At 46.5% G+C, this 20,604-nt stretch overlaps 1 protein-coding gene across 1 annotated transcript in view; it reads right to left on the bottom strand.

The window, feature by feature from the left end:
* PDYN (prodynorphin) overlaps positions 1 to 20,604 on the bottom strand; it is a 105,493-nt gene that overhangs the window by 10,736 nt on the left and 74,153 nt on the right. Inside the window, exons 4-6 of the mRNA XM_043479006.1 lie at positions 5,991 to 6,057; positions 2,681 to 2,806; positions 1,268 to 1,415 (exon numbers count right to left, since the gene is read on the bottom strand). Of these exons, the coding sequence (XP_043334941.1) occupies positions 1,268 to 1,278 (11 nt within the window). The 5' untranslated portion in view covers positions 1,279 to 1,415; positions 2,681 to 2,806; positions 5,991 to 6,057. The remainder of the gene's footprint in view (positions 1 to 1,267; positions 1,416 to 2,680; positions 2,807 to 5,990; positions 6,058 to 20,604) is intronic.

Here is a 20,604-nt window from a genome sequence, read left to right as displayed (position 1 = left end):
GTGGACCAGAGGTCCAATCACACAATGACTGCTCTGTAAGATCTTGTCGGGTTAAATCAAACTGTCCAATAATAGGCCAAGGGACCCAATGCTGATGAACACATTGCCCCTGGTGAGCAAGCCTGTGGCCCGCCGTAACCACTCTGGCCAGGGGGGTGGCTGGAAAGATGCAGGGAAAGGCCTCCTGAGCCAAGAGATGTGCCTCATGGCCCTGGGCCATTGCCCTGCCCCCAGGAGCATCCATCTGGACCCAGGCTGGAGGGATTAATGACATCTAACTTCATAGTAGCCAGGGACACTTCTCCGTCTCCAGGGCCTGATCCTGGGCTTACCTGAGTGCTTCCAACGATGTTTACTGCCTGTCACAAAGGCCAACTCTGTCGCAGTGAAATCGTTTTAGCCCTTTGTCAGATCCAGTGAGATTAGCCAACATTTATGGGCTGGGATGAGGGAAAATGGTGAAAGATATCAGCTAGCTGACTGCACTTTATCAGACATGAGATGGAATCAAATCACCAACTATTGATCCTGCTTGGAAGATGGAAGACATCTAATAAATACAATAATTGTGCAAGAATGACCCAAGAGGTGGGCAGTGGGGGGCGGTGGGCAGTGGGGGGCGGTGGGCGGGGGGTGGTGTGGAAAGAGGATCAATCAAGAAGACACTTCAAACCTAAGGCAGGAGCTGAAGACATAATGTCTTCTGTTGATGTGGAGAGAAGGGGGAGGGCAGGGAGAGGAGTGCTGGCCCCGCAAACAGAAGTATTAGACGCTGAATCATATTTCCTGGATGTAACGTACAGCGTGATGGAGTGGGATGATAGGTTGAGGGGAGGGGATGGCTCCATTTCTGAAACTTTGAAGAGTGAAAACTTGAGGAGTCACACTAGCATTTACTGAGTACCTAAATGCCGGGCATCTTACTGTATCCCATGAGGATCTCACAATAACCTCAGGAGGTAAAATCCTGTCTTTATTGCTCAGAGGAGCAATTATTCAGTAGGGAGCGCTCCTGTGCCCAGTCACACAGCAAATGAGTGGTGGATCTGGGACTTGAACCCAACACTGTCTTGGGTGTTGTGAGATGCCCATTTAGACGTCAAATGAAAAATTCCTGGCTCCTGAAGACCCTAATTCCTCTCCATATGCTTAAGGGGACCAGCCTCAGAGCTGGTCCCTTTGCCCACTCTACTAAACAATGTGTTAGATTCTGCTAAGAAGTCTCTGTGGTATCCCCTCCCAGCGATAGTGGAAACATGGGATTCACCTGCCACCCATCACACCTCTAGCTCCTCTGGGGCAAAGCGGTGGGCTTGAGATCCCTTCAGCAACCTCCCTCAGGCGGCACAGCTCACCCGGCTAGGGCTGCTGCAACAGCTCCCCCACGCAGATCTCAAAGCCTGGAGATAAATGACCTGTAAAAATAGAACAAAAGACAAGGTGGGGTGGGACTGGGGGGGAGAAGGTGAGGAAAGGAGATGGAAGGTGCAGCGGTGGCACAGGGGCGCAGGGGGAGAAAATGCAGAGAAGAGGATTGACATTCTGTAACGTTTGGCAACAGATCTTCACTGGAAAGCCTGTCAAATTAGAAAGACAAGACTTGTGTATTTTCCCAACCCTTGGGAAAAAAATGGTAATGAAGACTTTTGGTCTGTGGGAAGGAAACTGAAATCAAATCCAATAACCTGAAGAGGTTGTTTCTCTTGGGAAGCTTGGAGGCTTAATTAAGGAATGTTTGTAAAGCTTGGAGATTCTACACAAAAGATACCCAGGAAAAAGTCTGAGGTCACAGAATTTACTATTCAATCTGGGAGTCATCAGCAGGTTCCCACCACCACCCCTGAAGCTCACCAGCCTTTTTTGCGAATCAGACCTTGAGATTCAATAATATTTTCTTTGAATGCAGATATCTTTTTACCAGAGCAAATGTCTTTCCCATCTGAGTTTCCTCCCCACCTAGCCTTGACTCCTCTGCCTATAATTTACAAGAAAGCAACAAGTCCTCTCAAAGTAAGACTGACAAGAAACATCCTGCTAAGCCTATGTCTCCTGGCATGCTATCCTTCTCTCTGCCTGTTCCCTCCCAACAAAACAACCCCAAACTTCACTTCTGTGTAAAATCACATCATAGGAAGCCACTCAAGCCAGCACCCTGTCAGCAATTAAACACGATCCGAAAAGAATGAAAAGGCTGAACTTGGTTGTACATTGATGTACATGATACATGGTAAATGCCAGAGCTCTGACATCTCGTTAATGTCCCCAAGCTCTTGTTCTGTAAGTCCAGCGAGAATCACTGACCTTTAAAATTACCCTGATGATCTAAACCTTTCATTTCCTTCACCCAGGGCATCCTGCTCTCACATGGACACCGCTGTGGGGAGGCAGCCTGCCAGAAGAAGAAGCATCCCGCAGACAAAACCGAGGGGTGGTCCTCTTGGGAAGGAGCAACCCACCTGTTCAAGACAGGGCTGTACAGAGAAGGAAATTCTGAAGAGCAGTCTGTCTCGAACTGATCTGGCTTTTGTAAACTAACCACACAACTCTTACTACCTCTGCCGGACAGTCAGACCCAAACCTGAAATTCCCCAGCCCAAGCTCCCACCTTCTCCAGGTTCAGAGAATCAGGAAAAAATAAATAAAACCAAGAGAGAGGGTTGCAGCACCCTCTGGATATTACCTGTGTTCCTCTTTGTCCCTGGGCAGCTTCAGGCCCAGCAGGTCGGAGGGTGGTGGCAGCAGGTGACTGGTCCAAGACTCAGGGGTTATCTTGACTCCGGCTCAGAAGGAGGTGCCAAAGAGGCAGCTGTGCGCACAGCCAAAGCCCCTTAGAATGGCAGTTCTGGTGCCTCGGCCCCCCTTTTATGGACTAGAGCCTCCCCCTGTCACTCAGCCCTTGCTCAGCGCACGCTGCTCAGAGCCAATGGGGAAGTAGCTCAGAGCAGTCAGAGGCGCAGACCCCCGGGCCCTTCAACTCGAACTCCCTGGGCCCCACACAATAGGCTTCTCTTCGTGACAGGGGATGTGGGGGAGGAAGGCAGCCGCGTTGGGAGGGGGGTGGATCCTGTGTGTAGTGCTGTTTGTCACTTGAAATCCGGCCACTTCAGTCTTTGATGCATTTCCAGGAGAGTGTCACAGAAAAAAAGAGAGAGAGAGGTGGGGAAGGACAGAGCCAGGAAGAGTTAGAGAGACAGAGAGAGACTCAGAGAGAGAGAGACGAGGATATAGAGACCGATGAGACCGAGAGAGAGACAAAAAGACAAACAGATATGAAGACAGAAAGAGACAAGAGACAGAGGAAGACAGAGTCAGAGACAGAGAGATAAAGAGACAGATGGATACACAGAGAGAGTCAGACAGAGATAGAGAGGCAGATGGAGATCGAGAGAAACAGACAGACAAACAGATATGGAGACAAAGAGATCAAGAGACAGAGAGAAACAGAGAGATAAAGAGACAGATGGACACAGAGTCAGACAGACAAACAGATAAGAGACAGAGAGAACCAGAAAGATACAGAGACAGAAGGAGACAGAGGGAGAGAGAGAGTCAGAGAAACAGAGAGCAAAACAAAGATTCAGAGAGAATCAGTGACAGAGACCGTGTTGGAAGACAGGCAGCATTACAGACAAAGCAGGGAAGAAAAGAGTCCGAGAAACACAGACACACAAGGAGAGTGTCGACGGTCAGAGAGAGGAAACCCAGAGAGACAGTCAGAGGAAGAGAGATAAAGCGGCCAGGACAGAAGACAAACTCAGAAGCCACACGAGGAACAGATGCAGAGACGGAGGCTATGAGAGTCCTGTGAGAAGAAAGGGAAGAGGCAGAGGAAGCCAGCAGGGGCGTGAGTGGCCCTGCGCTGCGTGCTGTGGTGGCTCCGTGCCTGGCTGGTGCATGTGTGTGCTGGAATGTTTTTTGTGTGTACATTTGCCTGCCACTGACAGTCGACTCTGGTACATGCCTGAGCTGGTGCCAGGCGCAACCAGCCCTGGCAGACGCACAGCCCTTCCCCAGCAGCCAGGAGCCGCGGTTTATTTTTCTCTGTCGGCAACACAGAAGGAATATCATGAAATCCTCCTCAAAATCTGGGCTACAGGGTGCCTTTGCATGCACTATGGGCGGGGAGCAAACCCACCTCGTGTGCACCCTCAGCCTGTGCGGGGAGCAGTTTGAAGACTGCACCTTTCGTGGCTCCAAATACCTTCCAGCGTGTGGGGGGGGGGTCTCTAAGTTTGGAAGAGAACACGCTTCTCCCCTCAGTCAGCTGCAGATAAGCAGTTGATGGTGGGCAGCACCGCTGTTTCTGAGGTCAGGAGGGGGCTGCCCATTTCACAAGGACCTATGCCGTATTGGGCAGTTAGCCGGTGTTGCCCAGTTTAGTCTCCATGACCTGGCCAGGTAGTGAATATTATTTCCATTTTGCAGATGAGGAAAAGGAAGCTTGAGGGCTGAGAAACTTGCTCAAAGACACAAAGCAAGTAAGTCACCAAGCAAGGATCCAAACCCAGGTTCATCTGACCCCTTCCTTGGACCTGAAGCCTTGACTCTGCCTACCCTGGAGAGCGGGGAGCAGGAGCTTCCTTCCCTGGGACTGTCCCTCCATCTGCACAGTGTAGCAGAGGCTATGCCTAATACTATTTAGGTTGCGGATTTGACTCCCAGCTCTCGCTCACGAGGGGAGAGACCCTAGACAAGTTTCCAGCCTCAGCTTCAGTTTGCTCACCTATAAAATGGAGATAGCAGCATCTAGATATTGTGAGGCTGAAACAAGAGATGTGCCACAGAGCGCATGATGAGGGTTCCGTGACCATGGGTCCTGATGATCAGTAACGTCATTCCTGCTCTGACACCCCACGGTTCTCCAGGGTATCATCTTCTCTCAGCACCTGGTTCATTACAAGCTGGAAGATGCAAGGGGCTGTTCTCTGGGCACCGACTATGTTTCAGACACTTCTGCACGGCTCATTGTATCCTCACAACAAGCAAACAGGTGGTGTGGATACCACAGTGCATCCTTGAACTCCTTAGGCAGCTGAAGTTCAGGGAGGCCCCAGACACACAGGGAGGGGGGAGGAATTGAACCCAGTCCCTCAGCCCCCAAGCTCAGATCCCTCACATCCCCCTCCAGCCTTGAGAGGAGGCTTCCCTCCTCCCTTCCAGAGAGGACTCTTTGGATCTGATCTTGTCCTCCTTTCTGTCCTCATCCCTTTTCCCAAACAGCGTGTTGGAGCTGACAGGCAGATGCAAAGACCCGGGGTACCCTGGTTGAGTGAGTGAGTTAGTGGCCACACCTCAGGTCGCTTCCCTGCCTGGCAACCCAGAGGGATTGGCTAGAGGCTGTTCACTGCCACCTGAGTATCTGGGACCTGCAGTAGCTTCTTTACCCTCAAGGCCAAGTCCTCACCCCAATGGCTCTCTGTCTTCTTATTGCTCACCATCACCTCCTCCCCCTCGACCCTACCTCTAGAAGCTCTTGGTAATAACCTTGAATAGACAAAGGCCCTAAGACATGGATACCCATTCCTAAAAGCCAGCAGGCACTGGAAGAATAGAGGCATAGGGCCTCTCTTGATTTTTGTTCATCATAAAGAGAAGTAAAAACAGCAGGCATGGAGATGCTGTGAATAGTCCTGCTTTAAGTCATTCATGTTTCATATCCTTCCCCCCCAGAGTCTGTTGTCCGCCTTGACAGCAAACAGTTCATTCACTTGCTTTTCTTTTCCTTCCTTACGCACATACAGGACAAAGCCAGGAACAGCCTTCTCCCCTATCCTAGAGGAGCTTGTCACAAAACTCCCCCGCTCTGGGCTCAGCGATGCTCCATCACATCACAGACCCCACGGCAGCAGCACGTGGGATGGGAAACCATAGAACTGGAACAAGCTAACTTGGGCTCGAATCCCAACGCCCCCGCTTACTCTGGTGGTTACTGGTGGATACCTGGCCTCCTTCAGTCCCCGAGTCTTCTGGGGACCGGGGACAGCACCTACCTTGTGCAGGGTCAGGAGTACCCCCAGTCTCTGCCGTGTCTTCAGGGCACACATCTCTGATTCAGATCTTGACATGAACCAAAAACAAAGACGGAAGAGAAGAAGGCATTTGTAACCACCAGTCCTCAAACCATTCTGTTAGGGAGGAATAAGGAAGAACTTGGCAGGAGATAGAAAAGTGAAAATATAAAGGCAGCTTCTTAAGGCCACCCGTCATGCCAGGCCCTGTTGTCAACTGCTCACAGTTATTAACACACTTGATTTTTCCCAACAGCCCTGCAATTAGAATGCGATCCCCACCCCGCTTTAGGGAACAGAGGCTGTGTGAAGCTTCAAAGTTGTGCAGATAGAACATAGCAAAGCCACGCCTTCATGGCCTCAAGCCAGGCCGTGGACTTCAGACCTGTGCCCTGACCCAGGCTGGACCACTTCCCAGCCTTTCCCCACCCTGGCTCCATCTCACTCATGGAGATCTGTGTCTTTCCTATATCCACCTGTTGCCCTGGAATGTGGGAGCAGCTGACCATGGGTCACTCAGGAGGATTCCAGGGAATTGAGTCCCACCCTCTGCTCAGCTTCCAGTCTTCACTCTGCAGTGTGCCTGGCAGGGCTCTCGGAGGACCCACACCAGCTGCAGGCTACATGGCCGCCACGGGACAGGCAAAGTCAGAGCCTGTGCTTGAGGTGGAGCAATGCTCAGTCTCTCTCTCTCTCTTACTCTCATATTGAAATGTAACAGTGTGTTTGGCCCTAGAAGTGCAATGCATAGTGTGCAATTCTGCCTTCTCTGTGCTCATGATCCAGGTCAGGGGCCGGATGTAGGAACAGGCCACTCTTAGAGGTGTGACGAGTACAGGGCTGGAAGGAGACCAGGATCACTGTGGGAAGACAGAAGAGCCTTGTCGAGGGCAGGGGAGGAGCAGAGTCTGGGAGGTGAGAGCCAGGTGAGCTGATGCGGGAGTAGGAAATGTCCAGCAAAGGGAAGGAAGGGCATTGTGGGCAGAGGCCTGGAAGCAAGGAGAGTTGAGGAGAAGCCATCCTTGACTTCCTTCTTTCTCTGGCCTCACACCCAAGTCATTGGATGTCTTCACTGTTTGTGGCTCTGTCGCCCTGGTCTGGCCCCCATCACTTCTGTCGTGGATGACAGCTCCAGCCCCAATGGCCCCTCATTCCAGCTTTAGCCCCTACCTATTACTTGAGTCTTCAGCAACCTGAGGGATACTTTCACAAATGTAACTCAGATTATACTATACTCCTGTTTAAAACACTCCGGTGGTTTTCATCTCACTTGGAATACGATCCACACTCCTCACCTGCAGGGCCTTCTCTCTGCCGACCTCCCGCTTCCTGCCCGCTCACTGCTCAGCAGCCACCCCGGCTCCCGGCTGCTCCTCAGACAAACGAACACGTTCCTGCTGTGGAGACTTCGCTTGTGCTGCGCCTTCCATCTGGAACACTTCTTGCCTTCCTGTTCACTCCGTCACTTCATCTAGGTTTTGGCTTAAACTTCACTTCCTCAAACAGGCCCCTTGCCCACCCTTGCCCCATCAATCCTGATCCTTTGCCCGGCTCTATTTCTCTTCATAGTGTTTGTCCCTGGCTGATAAGAGATGTCAGTTTGTCTGATTGTTACCTGCGTACATGCTGGTGGAGTGTAGATTATGAAGGCAGACATATTGTGGTGGGGGGGTGTAAAACAGTACAGCTGCTGTGGAAAAAGTGTTGGTGGTTCCTCAAAATATTAAATATAGAATCGCCATATGGCCTCACAATTCTGCACCTAGGTGTATACCAAAAAGAACTGAAAACAGGGACTCAAACAAATACTGGTACACCAATGTTCACAGCAGCATTATTCACAAGAGCCAAACCAGCGTCAATCAGCAGACAAGTGAAGTAGTCTCTACATGTCGTAGAGTATTATTCAGCCATAAAAAGGACTGAACTTCTGATACTTGCTGCAACATGGATGAACACTGAAACATTATAAGTAAAATAAGCCTGCAACAAAAAAGACAAATACAGTACACTTCTATGTCTATATTTAGAGGTATTTAGAATAGGCAAACTCATAATGACAGAAAATACAATAGAAGTTACTAAGGGCTGGGAGGACGTGTAAATAGTGCTTAAACATCAGAGTTTTTGTTTGGGATGAAAAAGTTCTGGAAATGGATAGCGATGATGGTTACACAGCATTATGAATGTGCTTATAAGTTATATACTTAAAAACACTTAAAATGGAGGGAGCAGGAAAGGGCTGGGGAAGCAGGTGGCTGCTTTCCTCAGGAGGAAAGCTTTGCAGTAGCAATGAGAAGGCAGAGGGAAAGCTGCGTTGCCTTCCCTCAGCCAAGAGTGCAGACAGATGCCAGCAGCCGAGCTGAACTGGAACTGGAGAGAATGTCCCTTCCCAACGGGCCAAACCTCCTGTTTCCTCCTGCTTCGCCTCAGCTGGGCGTGGAAGTTTATCATTCCAGCTAATGGTTGTCATGCATCTACCGATGCCCCACACCCCCATGAGTCGTCTCCACGTGTGATGTCATCTTATCCTCATAGCAAACCCCCAGGGTGGGTGCCATTACTGTCTTCCTCCGTCAGAGGAAGCGGCACTCAGAGAGGCAGTGACCCAGCTAAGGGCACACAGCTCTCAGATGGATGAGAACCAAGCTCAAGTTAATCTGACGCCAGAGCCCATGCTGTGAGCTCCTTCCTCACTGATGCCCATAAGCAGCATGTGCATAGATGCCATTAGTCACTGTGCCAGGCACGATGCCAGGATCAGGTATAAATTATCTTTAATAAGCTCCCAGCAGCCCTGTGAGGGAAGCACTGTAAGTTCCACTTTGCAAGTAAAGAAAATGAGGCCCAGAGAGGTGAAGTAGCACGGGTGCTACTCCAGGGAGCACAGTGGTTCAGGTGTGGAGCCAGGACCCACACTGAGGTTGGCACCTCTCCGAAGCGTGACCCTCCCTGCTGCGCCATTTCCCATGATGCTCCTCTGTCACTCCCAACCACCTGGGAACAGATCCTGAGCCAGAATCCAGTCCGCGCTTAGGAAGAATGGACCACCCTTTTCCTGTGTTCTGAATCCAGAACCGTAGGCCTCACACTTATAACCACATGCAGGGACCCCTTGACCTCAGCTACAGTCCAACAAGAGGTCAGTGGTGGGAACCGTTTTTGCCCAAATGAAAATGGAAAAGCCTGAAATCTCAAGTGACTGAAATCTTATCCCAGCCACCATGCATCAGGCGATGGCTCAGTCATAGGTGCTTCTTCTAAACCACATTTGCCCCTCACAACAACCCTACCATGTAGATGTCACCAGCACCACTCTGCAGATGGGGACTGAACTCGGGCAGTGCTGTCACTTGCCCAAGGCCACAGTACCAGTGAGTGGCAGAGCCAGGACTTTCTGCCTCAAAAACCAGAGCTGTTTTCCCTCATCAATCTGGCCATCAGTTCTGAAATTCCTCCAGAGCAGCCTGGGCACCAGCAGGAGGACAGGTCCACGAAGTGATCCCAGATATTAGACCTGAAATGAGACCCTTGATCTGAGAGCTGCCCCTCATCAGCCATGAACTCCACCAGGTACATTGCTCTTAATAAAATCTCTTAATAAGAAGTGAATTTCTTTTTGCCAAAGGGGAAGGTTAAATTGCTTTTTTTTCTCAATCTATGAATCTTACAGTTTCTCCTAAATCCTTTTGAACTGACAAGTTGCTACCTTCTCTGTATTCATTCCATAAAATGCTCCCAGAGTGCCTGCCAGAGGCAAGATTCTCTGCTAAACACGCAGATGCATGGCTGAGAAGACCCAGTCCCTACCTCTGGGGGTCACAGTCCAGTGGGGATGACAGAAAGTAAACAGGAAATGTCACTGTCATGTGGGAAAGTCTAAGATGGGGTGACTGTGGAGGAGTTGGGTCCCTCTGGCCAAGAGGAGAGGTACCCACATCAGCCTGGCAAAAGAGGTCAATCATCCTGGAGCTGGAGACTGAAGCCGGGTTTTGGAGCCTGAGTAGGGGTGTACCATGGTGATTGGTCAGGTTCCATGAAGAAGGAAACATCCAGGCTTTTATAAGCACAAACAGATTCAACATAGGGAATTGGGGAATTTTAAAAGGTGTTGACAGGGACTGGGGGTGGAGGATAGGTGGAGCGGGACTGCTGGAAGAGTAGACTGGGTCTCCCAGAGCACTGCAAGGCCTCCAGCCACGTGACAGAAAGCAAGCCAACAGGATGCTATCCCCACACGGCGTGAGCTGAAGAACCACAATGACCTTACAATCCAGGGGTCCCGAAGCTGGGACCAGGGAACCACCACTACAGCCTCTCAGCACCCCTGGGGTGGACACTGGGCTCTGGGATGCTGCTGCAGAACCCCCACTCCATGTCTGCTCTGGCTGGAGGAAGCGACCAAAGCAGTGGGAAGGCAGCCTCCATTTCATTCCATTGTGTCTGCCTCACACAAGTCTAGCTATTGGCAGAACATAATCTGCAGCCAGAACCCTAGCTTCCCAGGCATCCGAGTAAAATAGTTTTCAGCTCTGCAGTCCAGGAAGGTGCACAATAAAGAAGCAGAAGGAGGGGGATTGGGAGCTGAGGGCCAAGCAGGCACACACACTGCACATGGGAAAGAAAGAAGAGAGTGTCATAGGCCAGGTAGACACACGTCTTCTTTCTTCTTCTGCCTCCCGCTCCCACTTCCGCTGCCCCACATCCCCTGCCCCACATCCCCTGCCTCAAGCCTTCGTCCAGGTCAACACTCCCCAGGTGGTGTGGGAGCCGCCCACAAGCCCTGCCTTGTGGCCCACACAGTCGAAGAACCTATCAGACCAGTGAATCCGAACTGTCATTTTAGTGATGGGGATACTGAGGTCCAGGGAGGAGGAGTTACTGTCTTAAGGCTGCACAGCCGGCTGAGCCTAGAACTCAGGTGTTCCCACTGTATCACTCTGATCTGCCTGCCAGCTCACCCTACCTCCACTTCACATTCTGGGGCTCACACTTCCAGGTCTGGGGCTTGGCGGGAGCTGGGGGGTGGCAGTTGCAGATGGGAAAAGTTCAGTCTCTGGAGTCAGATAGACCAGAGTTCTCTTCCTGGCTCTGCTCCTCCAAAAGCATGGCCCTGGGCAAGTTACTTGAGCCCAGCTCCCTCTTCTATGAAATGGCTGTGAGGGTAGTACAGAGCTGTGTTGAGAACACAGCTAAAACATATAAGAGGGCATAGAGTTAAGTACTCTCTAAATGGACCTAGTATGACTAGTTCTACAATAGTGTTCATTTTTAAACTGCTATCATCATTATTATTACTAGTAGGTAATCTTCCCCATTTCAAGATGAAAAAAATTTTAAGGTTTGATAGTGATTTAACCTGCATTTCTTTTTCTTCTCCTACATCAGGGCAGGATCAAAACGCCTGCCCTGGTACAGCTTCCATCATCCTAACCAACTGACACTTATCATTTTCTAACCAAACATCTAGATTCCTCTCCCAATAAAGGTACTCAGAAATCACACCCAGAGACCCACAAGTACCCTCAGGCCTCTACACACACAGAGTCACACCAAATATACACACATTTGGGTAGGAACAGACAGAGTGACACACAAACGAACATAATCACATCCCCCAGACTCCCTCTTTCTTTCTCTCTCTCTTTCGCACACACACATTTCCCCCCCACACACATATACATACAGAGTAGCCACAGCAGCATACATGCAAATAAGCCCTCCGATGCACACCTCACACCCCCAGTCCTGTGGCACACCTAGGAATATTGAAAGTAGCAGGAAGGGCAGCTGGGAAGCCCAGTTCCTGACTTCCCTTTAAATAACCGGTTGGCAACAGCTCAAGGGTCTCATAGCCCTTGTAGAAGGGCCTTTATCAGTCTAATTCTGGATCTTCAGTCTAGGATACATCTCAGATAAAATAATTAATCTTCTATTATAGCCTCTCCCTCTCTGAGTCATCCTTACAAGTCCCTGGAATAATGGCATTTAAGGAAGAAGCTTTCTGAACACCAGAGATCAGTACAGAAAAGTTCAGCTTCCTTAGTGAAGCATTTACGTGCTAGGGAGGGTGCATGGAGCAATGCAGTTTCCACATTTGAGAAAAGGAAGTGGGAGGGAATATCACACAACTGTGCAGTTCAGATCATCATTTAAATTAAATCCCCTGGGGGCTCCTTGGCAGCTTTAAATCACTCTCTGCCTCTATGGCGGTGTCTCTAAACAGCTTCTCTCCTTTCTTCTGCTTACCATTGAGAAAAGCAGTGTGGAGCAGTGGAAACATTCTGGAGTTTGATCTTAGGCTCAAGTCTGATCATCATTTCTGGACTATGTAACTTCCCTGTCTAAGTAACAGCTGCTTTGTCAACAGAGTACAGTGATTAAAGGTAAGAGCTCCAGAATCAGACTGCCTGGCTCTGCCTCTGACTAGCTGTGTGATCTCTGGCAAACTACTTAATCTCTCTGGACTTTAATTTCCTTACCTTTGAAATAGGAATAACAATGAGACTTACCTCACAGAGTTGTTGCAAGTATGCTGCTGCTGAGTCACTTCAGACTTGTCTGACTCTGTGCGACCCCATAGATGGCAGCCCACCAGGCTCCCCCGTCCCTGGGATTCTCCAGGCAAGAACACTGGAGTGGGTTGCCATTTCCTTCTCCAATGTGTGAAAGTGAAAAGTGAAAGTGAAGTTGCTCAGTCGTGTCTGACTTTTAGTGACCCCATGGACCGCAGCCTACCAGGCTCCTCCATCCATGGGATTTTCCAGGCAAGAGTACTGGAGTGGGGTGCCATTGTCTTCTCTGTGTTGCAAGTATAAATTAATGCAAATACTCAGTGTTCAATAAGTGCTAGCTAATATTCTTATTACTGCAAACTTCCAACATTGTTGGGAGGATTAAGAGAGATTAAGAACAAGACTGTGCCATGGAAGAAGCAGAGATGTCAGGTGCTACTATGATCAAAGATAGCTCTGTGGGGGATTGGTTATTAAAAAAAAAAAAAAAAGCCAAACATGAACTCCACATTTGAGATCCAAGAAAAAATTACTGCAAATGGCTTGGGGTCAGACAGATTTGGTATTGAGTCCTATTTTATCTCTTAAGCACTCTGTGACCCTGGGTAAGTTGGTTAAACTTTCCAAGCTTTAGTTTCCCATTTGTCAGTTAAATAAACATTCTGCCAAAATCTCAAAGATGCTGATGATCCTGCAGCAACAAGGCCAAGGGTATAAAATTCCTTTGCAAACTAGGACAATGAGGGGGGAACTCTTCTTGTTTGACAGGATTCTGTTGGGTCTTAGGAGTCTCCATATGGGGATGATAAGGAAGTTCCAATCACCTTATGGAGCTGATTTGAAGACTGCATGAAATTCTCAGCAAAGATGCCTGGAATGCACATTTCTTTACCTGTGCTGTCTGGCAGAAAGTAGTCCACACTGCTTTACTCTGGTTACTGAACCTCTGTGGTGGGCATGCTTCCAAAGCACTTGTTTATAAGATGCAGCCTACTCTAGACCAGTATTGTTCCTGTCTCTCAAGAGGCCCTATAGGAGAGAAAGAGAAATCAGAGGGAAGTGGCTTTGCCTGAGTTTCTGCCATTTGGAGCTTCCTACTTGCCTTTAAACATTCTGGTTTCATCAAGTGACTCATTCTCTCTTCTCCTCAGCTCCTAGGCTAGTACTTCTAGTACTTCTAGACAGCTCCTAGACTATGATCTTTGGGTACATAGTAGGTACTCAGAAGATGTTGGCTGAATAAACAGTACATCACTAACTCCCACTAGTCTTCATTAATTAGATCTTTAAACATAATGAGATCTATAGACAGGAGCTCTAGGTATCCTTGTGTCCCTGATGGCATCCAGACTGTTGTGGTTTATCCACAGCAGGTGTGGCAGTAACTGTCATTTTGTAAGTGTTTCTTCTATTCTGAGCATCTTGTTTTGTTCTCCTCAAGATACAGAGCTGGGCTTTGTGTATTTATCCAGTCTCTTCTAATGTCCTCTTTGATAAATCTGCTCCATCTGCACTGGCCACTTTGTTCCTTGGACATGCTATCTCATTCTCTCTCTCTCTCTCTCTTTTTTTTTGGTCCTCTATGCCTTCTGCCTGGAACACTTTCTTTCCTCAATATTTATAAGTCTTATTATTTCAATTAGTTTACATTTATGCTCAAATGTCATTCCTCAAAGAGGTCTCCTGTGAAATAGTAGAATTTCCTACTATTATCTATCTTCTTGCCTGGAATTAAGTTACACACTCATTTGTATATTTGCTTATTTTATGTCTCCCCTACTGGAAGGTAAGTTCTGTGGAGTCAGAGACCTTGTCTTTCTTGTATTTAACTGTATGTGGAGCTCCTATAACAGTGCCAGACCATGGTAGGCACTCAATAAATATTAATAGAGTGAATGAATGAACAAACATATTATCATATGAAATACTGGTCAAAATGAATTCTTGGAATATGCACCCAACTCCAGGCTATGAATCTCAGGCCCTACCTCTCTGGTTTCCCTATAGTCAGTTCTGACTCAGAGCTGCCCACATTCTTGGGTGATAGACACAGATGAAATCAGCTGGGGGAGGCATCCATGACTGATACTTTTTCCTAGCCCAGTAATAAGCTGGAAGAAGGAACTACCAATTTCCAACAACACTTGTAAATAAGGCTTATAAGGCTATGGGCTTCCAATACCTCTCTCATTGTAGAGATTATTGCCCAGTGTAGTTATTAAGAACACCTATCTCTGCAGGGTTTCCAGTTAGCAAGAAATGCCAAGTGAAGACAGCTGGAAAAAGAAACATCAGATTTGAATTCCAAGATATGACAAAATGAAGATGTCACTATTAGCCAGTGAAAAGTTGGCTCATTCTTTCCCTCTCTACTCACTTCCCCTTGGGCTCCATTTTCTGCCTCAGCACCTGCGCTGCCTCATACTGAGAAGCAGGAATTGCTTTTCAGCACCACGGACAGCAATCTGCAGGCAGCCAGAAGGCAGAAGGAGCCGAACTTAGGGCATCCATGAAGCCAAACAAATACTGGCTGGAGCACATCCTGGGGCCAGGCATACTGGAGAATACGAAGATTTATGTGGTCCTGACCTTCAAATAACTTAATCTCTTCAAGTCATCAGCATTCCTAGGCTGATACAGCTGGGGCAAGGCCCCAAGCCTTCTGATACTTGAAAAGTGGGGAAAATCAAAGGGGAAATGCTTTCTTTCCCAACAATTGTTGAATTTCCGCTGTGCATCCACATATGTCATCTAATTTTATCAATAGACTACCATCTGTAAGGAGAACAGGTACTACAATGTCCTATGCATTGTTATATTCCAAGTGCCCAGCATGGTGCTTGGCACGCGGCAGATACTCAACAGTTCTTGAATGAATGTATGAAGAAATCCTTACAAAATCCTATTTCACGCCTTGTCTTTTAACCCTTATTTTGCAGATGAGAAATCTGGGGCGCAGAGAACTACCTTCTCATGACAACTATTCAGTGGCAGAGCTTGGATTTGAAACCAGGGTCCCCAGATTTCACACAAGGATGCCGATCAGAGACGATTACTGTTGGATTCTAGAAAAAAATTCTAGCCACAGAGAGACTAGTTCTAGCCTTAATATAGACGTTGAGTAAATCACAGTCTTGAGTAAAAACCGTTTTTCCTCCTGGCATCAGTTTCCCCAGATGTAAAACGAGGAAAGGAGGTCGGTACAGGCTAAGGGCTCCCCTCTCCCCGCACCTGGCTTGTAAGCTGCTCTCACCAACTCCCGACTCTGCCCAGCTGTCCTCTCCCAAACTCGATCAGATATCTGCAGCAGTTGAGAAAGGACACCAGCAGGGGGCGTTATAAAATGAATTTGAAACGTCCTCCCCCTGCCTCAGCAGGGCGTCAAATGAGAAGTACTGTATTGATATCCCCACAGACTTCGGGCTCCTTTTTCATCTTCCTGCTATAACCAGAACTTGTGCGCCAGCCGTGCAGGGTCTATTCTTTTTAGAGTGCAACAAATGAACTTCAACCCCTCTTGAGAAGTGAGTAAAGAGGCAGCCCCAGGATACAGAGACAGTGGAATGAGGCTGCGGTGACTTATCACCCAGGAACCCACTGGTTGAGTAACTTTGGACAAAGCCCCAAGCAAAGATAACTGTTTAAATGGCTGCGGCAGCGGAAAAATCAGTTTGGTTGATTGATGTCCTGGGTTTCTAGTTAGTGGGTGGCTTTCAGCCACGGCTCTGCTTCAGCTCCCGGAATTACTCCAATAAGTGATTTGCTCATCCCTAACTCTTCCCGGGAGGCAGGAGAGGGGGCTGAATCAGCTCTCTCCAAGCCTGATTGGGATTTAATGGGGGCCAATGGGTATTTGTACACTGGGTGGTGTGGGGAAAGGAGGAGCAGATTCGTCAGACTTGGCAGAAGTATCTGGCTCCTGCCTGGGGGTGTGGAGGAGAAAATAAAATCAGGAAAGAACTGATTGCACAGTGAATATCTTTCAATAATTTGAAAAGAATGCAAATCAGCTGTTTAATAAAGACTGTTTTTCTAACCACATCTTAGTCATTGAACTCTAGATTGGTCAAGGATGGTCTCCAGATTGAAGAACAGTAATGGTAGGCTTGGGAGATTTTGTTAAGGGGTCTAACTCAGCAGGAGGTATCTAGGATAACTGGAAGAGAACAAGCTATGCAATTCGCCACACTTAGGTTCAGATATTGGCTCTGCCATTGGTTACCTATATGACCTGGATTGTTTAATCTTTATGAAACTCAGTCAGCCTCATCTGTAAAATGGGAAAATAATACTTACCCATCCAGTTATCTATTCCCGTATAAAGAAATAACATGTTAACATGTTGTGGCATAACAAAACAACCATTTTATTATGCTCACAGATTCTTAGGTCAAGAATTCAGATAAGACATAACAGGTATGGCTTGTTCCTGCTGCATGAAATCTGGGGCCTCAAATGGGAAAATTCAAAAGACTGGAAGTTATTATTCACCCACATAGTTCTGGGCTGAGGTGGCTCAAAGACTAGGCTCATCTGAAACCATGACTGGAGTATTCACTGGAGTGGAGGCAAAAACCTCCTAAAAACTCAAAGATCTGTCTTAACCTGTTGAATTCCTCAAACACAACCAGCTTTTCCAGGGATCAACTTGGGATGCATATACTCTCCTTTCATGTGTCTACTCTGTGGTGTAAAGAGAAAATGATATAAGAACTCAGAAATCAAGGGTTCTCATTAGACTTGAGAAGTAATGGGTTCTTTCTCAGTATCTGTATTTCAGTACGGGCTTCAGAGAGATGTTACATAAGAGATTTAAGTATTGGATAAGTAATTGGATCATGTGATCTTTAAGGACCCTTAAAGCCCTACTTTCTACTTGTAATCTTGTATCTGCTACCAAAAAAAAAAAAAAAAAAATCTAAGTATCTCATTGCCTCAATTTCCTCATCCTCATAAGAGGGTATAATGTAATGATTTCAGAGGATCCTTCTAGCTTGGTAACTCCAAATGTTTTGTCAACAGCCTCCTCATTGATAGTTCCAAAGGGCCCTTTTCAGTCCTTACCTTTACTGATACCTTATAAGTATTTTACGCTGCTAATTACTCTCTATCTCTTGACTCACTTTCTGGAGCTCCCAAGACAAAGAACTCTCTGTCTCTGAGCACTCCTCTTATGCTCCTTCATGGGCTCCTTTTCCTTAAATGGGCTCCTTCTTTTCTTCTCTCTCTTGACATGCTCTCATGCTCCACTATCACTTCCATACCCACTAGATGCTTACATATCAATTAGAACTCTCATTTGATTGAACATAATCTAGGAAATATGGAGCATAATTGGCTCACGTGATTGCTAAGTCCAGAGGCTGAGCACAGATTGAGCAAGGGCTCAGCTTCCCCTGGACCTACTCATCCCCAGCATCCCTCAGTTCTGCTACCTCCCTTGCTGGTGTGTTTTCAGGTGGCTCTTCCTTCAGTGAAGCAAGCATCTTCCTTCAGCAAGCATCTTCAGATCTTACTTCTTATTGGATTAACTCCAATTACAAAGAAAACTGTCTCTCCAAGGTAAGGGGACAGGAGTATTAGATCTCATTCTCACTGGCTAAATTCGATTAGAAATCTAACCCTGAACCAATCCCTGTGGCCAGGAGGAATGAGATGATAATTAGCTGAGTTTACCTAAGACCCACTTGTAAAGTTAAAAGTGGGTTTAGTGCCTCTCCTGTGGTCAAGAGTCAGGGATAGGTTACCGGAAGTAAACAAATGTTGAGTGGCGAAAACAACAGATGCCAACTACAACTGAAAATATCCAAATCTATCCTTAAGCCCAAAACATTTCTGTTAACTTATGACCCATGTGATAAATTGCCATATGACATCACCACTTGAATGTTTCACAAATATCCCAAATTCTATGTGTTCAAAACAAAACTCTCTTCCCCTAGATACCCTCCATTTAAGTTCACCTTGGTAACGAATGACATCACCTTATACCCATTTTCCTGATCCAGAAACTTCAGTGTCATTCTTAACTCTTTTATTTCCCCACTCCCACATCATCTTGATTCTAGCAAACTGTTAAAAGTATGTATAGTGGCTTCCCCGGTGGCTCAGTAGTAGAGAACCTGCCTGCCAATAGAGGAGACACGGATTGGATCCCTGGTCCAGGAAGATCCCACGTGTCTCAGAACAACTAAGCCCATATGCCACAGCTATTGAGCCTGTGCTCTAGAGCCCAGAAGCAGAAATTACTGAGCCCATGTGCTGAAAATACTGAAGCCCAAGTGCCCTAGAGCCTGTGCTCTGCAACAAGAGAAGCCACTGCAATGAGAACCTTATGTACCACAACTAGAGAGTAGCCCCCACTTGCCACAACTTGAGAAAATCCCATGAGCAATAATGAAGACCCAGCACAGCAAAAAAAAAATGAACAAATAAATAAAATCAATAAAATTATGTTTTAAAAAGTATGTATAAATATTGTAATCCTTAGAACAACCACTAAAAGCTCTATACAAAGAGATATAGTAAAGTTAAAAGGAAAATGGATCACTAAAATGCATTTAAACCTTCAAAGTGAAAGTGAGTGAAAGTCATTTAGTCATGTCCAACTCTTTGCGACCCCATGGACTATACTGTCCATGGAATTCTCTAGGCCAGAATACTAGAATGGGTAGCCTTTCTCTTCTCCAGAAGATCTTCCCAACCCAGGGATCAAATCCAGGTCTCCCGCATTGTAGATGGATTCTTTACCAGCTGAGCCACAAGGGAAGCCCAAGAATACTGGAGTGGGTAGCCTATCCCTTCTCCAGAGGATCTTCCCAACTCAGGAATCAAACTGGGGTCTCCTGCATTGCAGGTAGATTCTTTACCAACTGAACTATCAGGGAAGCCCTTCAAAAGAAGTCAGGAAAAGGAAAACTGAGCAAAGAAAAACAAAAGTCAAAAATAGAAAAAATTTAAATAGGATAACTAAATTCAAGTTTATCAATAATTACATTAAATAAAAAGAATCTACACATATCAGTTAAAAGACAGAAGTTATAAGATTTGGATTAAAAAAGACTCAACTATAAGCTGTCTACAAGAATCCCATTTTAAATTAATGACATAGGAAGACTAAAAGCAAAAGGATGAAAAATGATATAGCATGCAAATACTAATAAAAAGAAAGCTGAAGTGGTTCTATTAATATCAGACAAAGTACACCTCAGAGAAAAGAAAATTACTAGAGATAATTTTAGGGGGGAACTAAATAATGATAAAAGGGGCAATTCACACACACACACAAAAATTCTAAATGTGTATGCATCTAACAACAGGACTCCAAACTACACAAGGTAAAAATGGCTAGACCTGGAGGGAAAAATGAACAAATCCATATTATATTTGGAGATGTGAACACTATTCTCTAGATGATGTCTAGAACAAGTAAAAGAGAATGAACAAGGATAGAGAAGAGATGAACACCACCACCAAGAAACTGGATTGAATTGACATTTGCAGTACCCTCCATCTGAGAACAGCAGGATGTACATTCATTGCAAGTGTTCAAGAAACATTCACCGAAATAGACCGTATTTTGCATCATTAAATAAACCTTAACAAACTTAAGGAACTGAAATCATCCAAACAATATCTCTGAGCATAATGGACCTAAATTAAAAATTAGTAACAAAAAGTTATCTGGAAAATCTTCCAAATACTTTGAAAAAATTTTTGTTCTAATTTGTAAATAGGGAATTCCCCAGTGATCCAGTGGTTAGGACTCTGCTCTCTCACTGTTGAGGGTCCAGGTTCAATCACAAGCCAAGTGGCATGGCCAAAACCAAAAACAAACAAACAAAGCCTCAAATTGTAAATATCCATGGGTCAAAGAGGAAGTCTCAATGAAAATTAGAGAATTTTGAAATGAAGGAAAATAAAAATAACATCTCAGAATTTGTGGGATAAAGCTAAAGCAGTGTTTGGGGGAAATTGAACTAAATTCAATGCATATATGAATCATTAAATACATATATGTGAAAAGAAGAAAGGTGTCAAACCAACAATCTAAGAACTAGGGGGAAAAGGAGAAAAAAAAA

The sequence above is a fragment of the Cervus canadensis genome, chromosome 10 (genome assembly GCF_019320065.1).
Source record: "Cervus canadensis isolate Bull #8, Minnesota chromosome 10, ASM1932006v1, whole genome shotgun sequence".
In the NCBI taxonomy this organism is placed as follows: domain Eukaryota; kingdom Metazoa; phylum Chordata; class Mammalia; order Artiodactyla; family Cervidae; genus Cervus; species Cervus canadensis.
Note: the sequence above shows the minus strand (reverse complement) of the source record. Positions and strands in the feature narration are given on the sequence as shown.